At 32.6% G+C, this 11,273-nt stretch overlaps 1 protein-coding gene across 1 annotated transcript; it reads right to left on the minus strand.

The window, feature by feature from the left end:
• Positions 1–4,265: 4,265 nt before the first annotated feature.
• Positions 4,266–7,444, minus strand: LOC127734931 (toxin CfTX-A-like). The gene is made up of 2 exons (XM_052244978.1): positions 7,302–7,444; positions 4,266–5,751 (listed from the first exon to the last, which is right to left on the minus strand). Exon 2 carries the CDS (start codon positions 5,747–5,749, stop codon positions 4,400–4,402), a length of 1,350 nt encoding a protein of 449 aa, XP_052100938.1. The 5' UTR covers positions 5,750–5,751; positions 7,302–7,444; the 3' UTR covers positions 4,266–4,399.
• Positions 7,445–11,273: the final 3,829 nt, after the last annotated feature.

Here is an 11,273-nt window from a genome sequence, read left to right on the forward strand (position 1 = left end):
TCAAACATACAAAATCTAAGTATTATTTATTCAACAAAACTTAGCAGAAAACAGAACACGTCCAGATAAATGTTACTTAACTTATGTATTTGGCTTACCAAACATACATATAATCTATTAACAAGACATAATTTGAATGGGTGATGGAACGGGATAAACTGTATGTATAAAAATAGAAGATGTGGTATGATTGTCAATGAGATAACTCTTCACAAGAGACCAAATGACACATTAATTAACAATTCTAGGTCACCGTGCAACATTCAACAATGTGCAAAGCCAATACCGCATAGTCAGCTATAAAAGGCCCCGAAATGACAAATACAAAACAATTCGAACGAGAAAACTTACAAATGTACAAAAAATGAACGAAAAACAAATATGTAACACAGCAACAAACGACAACCCTTAATTACAGGCTCCTGACATGGGACAGGCACATATATACAGCATGTGGTGGAGTTACACATATTAGCGTTAGCACAATCCTCCCTTAACCTGTGACAGTGGTGTAACAGTACAACATAAGAACGAACTGTAGAAATCAGTTGAAAAACTCATCAGATTGATACACATAGAAATATATCTAACAAAGACAACTATTAAAAAAGACTAAATATGCCTGTCCTAAGTCATAACCGGTTACACAATGGTTGTAGTTGTTTGATTGTTTTATACATAAAAAGGCGGATAGTTATCTCGTTTATACTGATTAGTATTTTACTTTTTGTAAATTGTATTCATTAGTTGATTTGGGGCTTTGGAACTTTCCGTAACTGAAAACATTCTTAGATTTGGAAACTGTGTCCTGTGTCACTCTGTTTGTTTTTGCTCATCAATTAACTGATGATTCAAACCATTTCACAATGAATTAACAGTTTGTTGGTCTGCTGTTACACCAGTATTCCTCATTATGGGAGGTTAAAGTTCTCACTAACACATTTTTCCTGTAACATCCTTTATGTGACTATCCCATTCAGGAGCTTTTTACCCAGTTTTTGTCGTTGAGTATTGTTTGTCATAATTATATTGTTTATTGTCTTTAGCATTAATTAGGCTGCCGGTTTTCTGTTTTGAATTAGTTCACATTTTGAAAATACTTGGGCCTTTTATAGTACGGTATTGATTTAAAGGTCGTACGGTGACCCGTAGTTTTGTATATACTCGTTTTTCTGTCCTTAGTGAGAAGTTATTTCATTAACAATCCTTGCAAATATCTTCTTATTAAATTTAAGGGTTCCTTTTGTCATCGTCAACGAAGGCGATTTCTTTTTTCATCTAGATTGCCAACAGTCATTCTTTAAAAAAAAGTAAATATATCATCATGTTTTCGGATTTAAGTGTTGATATATATTATATAAACATTATCTTCAGTATACTATAATATGTGCCTTTAACTACATCTGCTAAACCATCATTTCTTACTTACTATTTTACTTATATTCATGTCATTTAGTGAATTGTTACCCTATTGGAATTAATACGACATCTCCTTATTTTTAAACAACAAAGAATACATGCACATAGAAATTGAGAGACGTATGTTACCAATTAAGCCACATGTGGAGCAGGATCTGCTTTCCATTCCGGAGCACCTGAGATCACCCCCAGTTTTGGTGGGGTCCGTGTCTTAACTTTTCTATGTTGTGATTTGTGTACTATTGTTTGTCTGTTTGTCTTTTTTTTTAGCCATGGCGTTGTCAGTTTATTTTCGATTAATGCGTTTGAATGTTCCTCTGGTATCTTTCGCCCCTTCATTAGTATATCATCATTTAGATTACTGTTAGCATCAATAAGGAAAATGAAACGAGTAAATGAATTTCGTTTCTATATAATGTTTCTCACTGATGTACTTTAATAAGACTTTATTTACTGGGAAGTATATACATCCAAAGCGGAATATACATATTAATCTGGCTAACTGGTTTTTATAAAAATATTGAGATTATGGCACGTTTGCTGTTTTATTAACTAGCGTATCAATGTCATTGTCCGATATGAGTTTGCCTTGACATTTTTTAGTGTTTTTTTAGAGATATTTGTAACGTTTATTCAATATTTACTTTCAGTATCCTACTATATTTTGTCTCTCCATTATCCTCAGTACATGTCATTTGAAAAAATTGTGATATCTTAATTTGTTGTAAAACATGGTTCAAGAATCACAAATTTATTATTAAATAAAGTCAGCAGTAGTATACCGGTATTCAAAAGTAATAAATCGATTGAGAAAAAAACAAATCCGGATTACAAACCTTAACGGAGGGAAACACATCTGTTGTTCGGTGTGAGCCAAGGCTCCGTGTTGAAGATCATAACTTGACCTACAATGGTTTACTTTTGACTTGGATGGAGAGTTGTCTCATTGACACTCATACCACATCTTACTATATCTATATAAGAGGAAAACAAAGGAACAACAGGAACACCGAAGTGCAACAAAAACAAACGCCAACACAAGAGAGGCGAAATATACCAAGGGGACTCATGAGTTGAAAATAAACTGACAACGCAATGGCTAAAATAGAAAAAGAGAAACAACAGTATGCACACACAACATGGAAACTTAAGATTATGCAACACGAGTCCCATCAAAAACTGAAGGTGATCTCAGGTACCCCGGATTCTGCTCCACATGCGGCACACGTAGTGTTGCTCATGTTAGTACAAACCCAGTAACAAGTCTTATTGAGTAGGTCACATTCGTGAAAAGCTGACGGGATTGTAGTTACGGCATTAGGAACATATATGATATAATCTATTAAACGGATATTCCATAACGATCAACCAACTCGTTATGGCGTTCGTAAAATTTACGAAGGAATTACTTCAACTTCACCATTTGGATTTCTTGGTTTAATAGTTTCCTTGTGAGTAGCAAACCTCTATAAAAACATCATGATATGAAATACAAGCCCGTGAATATCGAATTAATTGTCTTAAATGGGGAGATATATACTCCGTATGCAGGTGCTGCTGGAATGTTGCTACATAGAAGTGGATAGTTCGCAGTTGGGAAGCTGAAATCATCTACTAGGTATTTTGTCGTGTAGTTTTTTTTTTGTAACCTACCCTCAAAGTCAATTTCTAGATGTAAGTCAAGATATGAGGCAGACTTAACTGTATCTCTTGAAATATTTAGTAGGAAAACATCATCATAAATTTTTGTGTTATTTGGTCTCTTGTGAAGAGTTGTCTCAGTTGCAATCATACCACATCTATTTGTTATATCATCTATAAAGCGGAAAGAAAAGTTATATTAGGAAAACAACTGTACCGAGTCAGAAATATGACAGTTGTTATCCATTCGTTTAATGTGTTTGAGCTTTTGATTTTGCCATTTGACCTTCCGTTTGGAATTTTCCTCGGTGTTCTTTTACTTTTTACGTATATAATAATGATGGCACATTCGAAACACTCATCGTTACTGGGTGATCGGATTTGACATACACTAACAGAAATAACAAACATCATTAAAAACGTCAAGGGACCATCTAAAAAGAGGACAGTGTACAGATGCAAGACTTATATATTACACCAGTCTCAAAATACGCTACACGTTTAAAAACAGATGTTGATGTAAAGTCGGTGTTGATATTAATATAATAAAAAAATTAATTTGGGAATAAAGAGAAGCGGAAGCAACAAAGGGATCATACAAAAATGTCGACAAAAGGGAAATTGAAAGAGTAAATGCATATCATTGCATTACTGTAATCGTTAAAAAGATCATTTTTGTCAAATATGTCAATCATGGCAAGTTTTGGATATCACAGAGATAATTAATACGTCTGAAACTTAATCGACCAAACGGTGTTATGTATTAAATAAGATAAACATAAAGTTGAAAATGTTAATTGTCGTCAAGAGAATTACATGACGTTAAACTTTGGTGAATAGTATGTTCTTTCTTAAAAGTCAAAAGACGTTTACTTAGCGATCAGAATTGTATAGTATAACTTTCTTTGAGTGTTTATAATTATGTTTCACAAAGTCATACAAAAATGCGACATCATTTTATAGGAATCCGAAAGAAAACACACGAAACTATGACTGTCAGTAAATATATGTATATATAAATGTTGGAAGATGCATCCTTTTTTCGTAGAACCCGGTCATACCCCTTTTTGTAGATTAAAGAATTTGTATTAAAACGAGTTGCTAATCAAGTCCTCATTTTGCTTTTAAGACATATTACATATCAAGTAGGTTGTGAACAAATCAAATCTACCTACAGCTTACAAAAGATCAAATAATGTGTGAAAAATATCTAAAAATGATTTTATTTGAGGAATTCATAAAATGAACAAATTCTTAAGAAAATAAATCTTTCAGAAATCCATCCCTTGGTTAATAGTTACAGAGAATGAATAATATATAAGTTTCTTTTCTTAGAGTTTCATTCTATGCGCCAATGTCCTTGTTTTCCAGGGTTGCCTTTCCAACCTCGAATTGTTCCATCATCGTCGTCTTTCATATATATAAACCAGTTAAGCCACTTTTTTGGCGACAACATGTAATACCCATCATATAACCTGATTATTTTCCACTGTCCACTAGACCCGGGATTTCCTTTCCACCCATTTAGTGTTCCACCATCGTTATCTTTCATGTAGACATACCATTCGGACCATTTCGCTGAACTCAAGTAGAAAGTATTGTCTACTGACGAAATTGTTTCAAAGTAGAAGTATCCTTGGTTGTTTAAATTTGTTGATCCAATCATGGAACCATGTTTATCATCGTCCATATAAGCATACCATCTTGACCATTTTTGGGTTCGTAAACTGTGATACCTTTCCCCTAAGAATGCCAGATTCTGAAAGGCAAGTTGACATTTGTTTAAATACTTCGAAACTTCAGGCAACTCAGATGGATTCAAGTGTGCAAAGAAAACAGCTCGAGAATATGAAGGATTCGTCAAAAACCTTAAGAAGTTTTTGTCTCTCAATTTCATAGTTTTAATAACGCTTTGAATGCTTTTTGCTGTTGACACACTATGTCCTGCTTGTTTGACAGTGATGTACATTTTCCACATAACAATGGATCTAAGGACAGAGAGCTTTACAAAAAGTCGCGTGTATTCAATTGCCCGTTTGACCTGCTGCTTATCATCACTTGTTGAACTCTCCATTATCTTTGATTGTAGTATTCCGATGAACCTAACTCCAGAATAGATAGGAACATGTGCAGACAGAGCAGAAACTTCATGTTGCTTTATATCGGTTATTCCGTCGAGGTATGCTAATGAAACGTCAAATACTTTGGAAGTACCGAATGCTTCTGCTCTGAGGTTGGAATCGTCGAATCTACTAAGTGCTTCATTGATAGCATTCTTAACAACCGATCCAATGTCTGTTTGACTTCCACTGCCACCTATTGCGCTTATCAATGCAGAAATCACCGTTAAAATGCTACTTATTATCGGACCGACTTTTGGAATCAGGACTGAAACTGCTGACATGATGTCTAATGCACCAGAGACGATTTCTGTGACATCTCGACTTGTCAAAGATGGAGCTGCATCACCAACGGCTTCTATTGTTGGAGAAATTGCGTTCGATACATCGTGATATTTAAGATAATTTTCTATTTTACTTAGTTCTGCCGATTGTTGATTGGACTTTAAACTTGTTCTAATTTTTCCGAGCGATTGCCAGGTAGATGTCGTCCATCTAGCTTCTGTCGTAATGAAAATCAACATCAACGAAATCCATAGCAGACAAAAAGTCTTCTTTTGTAATTTCATGTCTGCAATTAAAAATGATAATTGATTTTACTAAGCAGCTGACAATAAATACATTTAGTATGGTAAAGAATACTTTTTTAGACTTTAAATTTGCGTATGGTATACTGCATAGATTTGTATTTACCATGTCTTTGACTCTCTTGAATTTTAGTGCTGATCAAATATTTTTAACAAGTTATGCCCCTTGGAAATATTAATTATATCGGAATTGCATTGCATTGGCGCGGAAGCCTTCATTTGTCTAAGATATTTCTTTATTAGATTTGAAAGAACAAAAAAGGTGTTCTACCACTTGTACCTTGGATATTTCAAATATGTGCAATAAGTTTGGCATTGTAACTCTGTTCTGTTCATTTATATTATTTTGATTTATTGATTTTTGTAAAAACAAGAATGTGTCCATAGTCCACGAATGCCCCTCCTGCACTATCATTTTCTATGATTAAAGGACTGTATAATTGGGGTCAAAACTCTTGTTTGGCAGCAAAATTAGAAAGATCATATCATAAGGAACATGTTTACAAAGTTTCAAGTAGATTGAACTTCAACTTCATCAAACACTGTAACCAAAAACTTTGACCTGAAGCGTGACAGATGGAAGAACGGACGGACGTACGAACGAATGGACGTACAAACGAACGGACGCACATACCGAAAAACATAATGCCCCTAAGTGGGGCATAATTAGTGGGGCATAAAAACCAATAATAATACCAATAAAACAATACTCAAAGATTTGATTACATTTAATTTGTTGAATTTGATCAACTTTTAGAATAAGCTAATTTAAAGGATTGACCAGTTTACCCACATCATATCTAAATTTCAAGGATCGGTAAACAACATCCCTTTATAAATAAGGATATGCTATCCTATTTCGATTAAGTTTTCTACAGGTACAACCAAATTTCTAAAACAAATATTTGTATCTATGGAAGAATTTAGTAAAGGTTTTAGGTAATTTTTGTATATTTTGAAACATACATTTACATATGTCAACTGTTACTGAAGGTCTATTACGTTTATTCATGTTTTCTTTAGAGAAAAAAATGCATATATAACCTAATATCTAGATTTATATTTAAGTGTCATGATAAAGTATCAAAACAAACATTTATGAGTGGTAAAAAGGTAAGAAGATATTGTGCGAAATATCAAAAGTTGATGATGGACAATCACCATAACCAATGGGGAAAAAACACACAAGGACATACTAAAAAGCGGAGTGAACTCATATGTTCTGGAAAGGGACATAGTTGTTTGCGTACTAGAAACACATCTTTTTATACTAATTTCAAAATCTGGTAAGCAATAGTTAGAGATATGGATATAAGAAGATATGATATGGCTAGATAAGACCTTGCCAGTATAACAAACATAAACATTGAATTTTTATTTTACAAACATAAACATTGAATTTTTATTTTACAAAAATAAGGAAATTGATACTTCAGTTATCTTTCTTTTAAATTAAAAAAACATGTTTATTTGATATAATTCAGAACACTGGATAAATAACTGTACTTAATAAATTAACATGCAAAAAACTTACCAAATTAGTTGATTGGTCTGTCCATGTAAGCCCTGGAGTTACACAAGAAGGATTCTGTAGATTTTCTTTATATATACTGATGCTTATTTGCATGGGCGGGGAAAAAATCCCTTCTCGGAAAATGTTCATCATAAGTATGTTTTACCCCTCTTCAAAACATCTTATCGCTATATATATTTTTAGTCCATTCCGGATAAAATAGTTACTTAGACAACTTCCTGTGTGGGTTTAAGTGACACAAGGTCATCAGTAATGATCTGAGAGCGGTAAACGTGAGAAAAATTGAACATTTGGAAATTTATATAGTTTATGATAAAAATTTTGAAATGCACATTAAATTTAGATAAATTCTTTGTTTAAAGCATTACAATGGTTTCACCGTTACTCTTTGAAAGAGTTGTGTAATTTTAGAACCTTTTCGGGTTAGAATGAAAAGCTGTAAAGTGTGTGAAAATTTGAAAAATCTACTATGAACTGAGACAAAAATAACTTTACAATAAGTAAAAGTAAAATTTACAAATTATGAGATATATTTATATTATTTAATTTCGAATGTAACACTTCTTCTGATCGTAAAAGTTGTTTGTCTATCAGATCATAGACATAACTTTGCCATGTGACCGTGACCTTTGACTTTTATAAAATCTGATTATTGTTGATGAATAATTAGGAACACCGAAAAGATCACAACAACAGTATGCAGAGAGGCAAATTAAAGAAATCTGATAGAAATAAAGGGCAAATAGTTATCAAAGATACCAGGATTATAATTTAATTCGCCAGACGTGCAATTCGTCTACATAAGACTCACTAGTGACGCTCAGATCAAAATAGTTATTAAGCCAAACAAGTACAAAGTTGAAGAGCATTGAGGACCAAAAATTCCAAAAAGTTGTGCCAAATACGGCTAAGGTAATCCATGCCTTCAATGAGACAAGTACCGAAATAAAATTAAGACAATCGTAAACAAACGAGCATTTAGACACAAAAAAATATTTTGAAATACAAAGCATCCGGAAACAATATGATAAACACTAAGCAGCATTTTTCTCATTTGAATTGCTTTACATTTGTCATTTGTAGGCCTTTTTTAGCTGACTATACGGTATGGGCTTTGTTCATTGTTGAAAGTCGTACGGTGACCTATTGTTGATAATTTCTGTGTCATTTGGTCTCTTGTGGAGAGTTGTATCATTGGCAATCTTACCACATTTTCTATTTTCTATTTATATTTAAACAACAACCGAGCATAGTATATAAATCAAGACAAGGAACGAGCATAGTACATAAATCAAGAACACTACCGAGCATAGTATATAAATTAAGACAAGGAACGAGCAAAGTACATAAATCAAGAACACTACCGAGCATAGTATATAAATCAAGACAAGGAACGAGCAAAGTACATAAATCAAGAACACTACCGAGCATAGTATATAAATCAAGACAAGGAACGAGCAAAGTACATAAATCAAGAACACTACAAGCATAGTATATAAATCAAGACAAGGAACGAGCAAAGTACATAAAGCAAGAACACTACCGAGCATAGTATATAAATCAAGACAAAGAACGAGCAAAGTACATAAATCAAGAACACTACCGAGCATAGTATATAAATCAAGACAAGGAACGAGCAAAGTACATAAATCAAGAACACTACAAGCATAGTATATAAATCAAGACAAGGAACGAGCATAGTACATAAATCAAGAACACTACCGAGCATAGTATATAAATCAAGACAAGAAACGAGCAAAGTACATAAATCAAGAACACTACCAAGTATATAAATCAAGACAAGGAACGATCAAAGTACATAAATCAAGAACACTACCAAGCATAGTATATAAATCAAGACAAGGAACGAGCATAGTACATAAATCAAGAACATTACCAAGCATAGTATATATTCAAAACCATCACCAAGCATGATACATACATCAAGATAAAGACCAAACAAAATATAAACCAAGAGCATGACCGAGCATAGTATATAAATCAAGACCACGAGCGAGAATATATCGTATATTTAAGTCGAGACCACGACCGGGTACAGTACATAAACCAAGACCATTCTTACGGCTAGAAATCACCTTTTAATTGTAGCCATTAAGAGACACAAATCAATAATAAAATTTAACAAGATTTATTATACACAAGTTTACAAGAAATATTATGCAAATTGAAATGTCAACCTAACTACTACAATATATGTCTCTTAACTGTACGGAATCAAATGGAATATATATGTCCAATAAGTTCACAATCTTATATGATGTTGTTCATAAAAAAAAGTGCCATTCCAACAACTACAAAGATCTTCTGAGAATTTCGTTGTCTGTATATATAGGTGTCCCGGTAACTTCTGGAACACTGTGAAAGAGAAATTTCTAGTAATCTATAGAAGGGAGACTTCTTGAATACTGAAGAAGTTAAAAATTACGCATCGTAGATTATGCCACACAAAACAAATAAGGCAACGTTAAATTAACATAATAATTATAATATCATAACACATTGTAGGATTTGACGTTTCTTAATTGCGAAGAATGAATGTAAATCATGTTTTTAGTTAGGGATTATCCTATTATTTTGATATATTTACAGTTCAAAACTAAGAGTTTTTATAAATGAGTTACAACTGCCCCGAAGCACATTTATCAGATTGAAATGATTTATTTGTCACAGTGATTGAAACTGACTAAAAGTTTAATTTAAAAAAAAAATCAAAATAAGTTTACTGGTGCAGTAACAGTACCTTTAAAGTTATAAAAATATGGAAATATTTATAACTTCAAATAACTAAAAAAGAAAAAAAAAACAATATCAAAGCAATGCATCAAAAAAAAGAAAGCAAAAAAATTTCTTAAACAAAAAATAAACCTTGTGTGTTGATTTTAATGTTGAATACTTAAACATTCTTTTTTTCTTCTCATGCACATGCATGAACTTTTTTCTTTTATTCTATTTGAATCCCTGCTGGAAGGCCTCTGACAGACTTAGTGAGTGTAAAATCCTTGTTATGTATAGCCGATGACAAACAAGTTAAAGGTAAATGATTCAGTAGTATTACCAACATAAGTATTGCGGTTGTCCACATTGTTACGGAAATACCTCTATGTTACTACGAACGTAAAGATGTAGGATAGTGGTAGTACATATACAAACATATGCTATTCTCCGAAATCTAATTAAAAGTTTAGCGAGAAAAATACAATATAAATAAAAATACAATGAAATTGAAGGTTAACAAGCGCAGTATGCTTTTATTTTCGCACGCGATTTATTTTCGCGATTTTCACGTTTAGAAATATAACGCGAATATAAATCGTTGCGAAAGTTTAGACTTGGATATTTCCTTATCTCACTACATCAATTTAATTTGATAATCGCAACGAAATGGACTAAAAGGGCTAAACGCGAAAAATAGTATCTGCGAAAATAAGTTGGTTTACAGTAGTACTTGGTATTCTATGTAGATGATTACAATATATCATTTAAGTTCGTTTTCCAATTAAGCACATATGAATTTATTTCTTAAGAAAACTATTTTAATGTGATAGTTTTAAGATTATAAGAACAAAAAAACTAAAAAGCATATAAACAATAATAAATATTTGGTACGAGTTGGTTTGAAACAAGTTAGCAAAGGTACGATATGACATCGTCATGGATCAATTTCACATAGCCGTGAAAAACATGTCAAGCCATGAACATGAAAGCCCTTTAGTTATGAGTCGAGTTTTCACGAAATAAATCAGTTTTTGGGATATATGTACATTGTATTAATCTGACTGGAGGGCTCATAGAAGTAATCTGGGCTCCGTAATCTGCCTGGCCTGTATATGTTCATATTAAACTGTACAGTGGTGAATATAAAAGATGCAATAGTTATCATTAAACTTAACTCAATGGCGATTTATGTATATCAACATGACATGTTCACCGAATGATGAAATTATTACGTTA

This window comes from Mytilus californianus, unplaced genomic scaffold (genome assembly GCF_021869535.1).
Source record: "Mytilus californianus isolate M0D057914Y unplaced genomic scaffold, xbMytCali1.0.p SCAF_3, whole genome shotgun sequence".
NCBI lineage: Eukaryota > Metazoa > Mollusca > Bivalvia > Mytilida > Mytilidae > Mytilus > Mytilus californianus.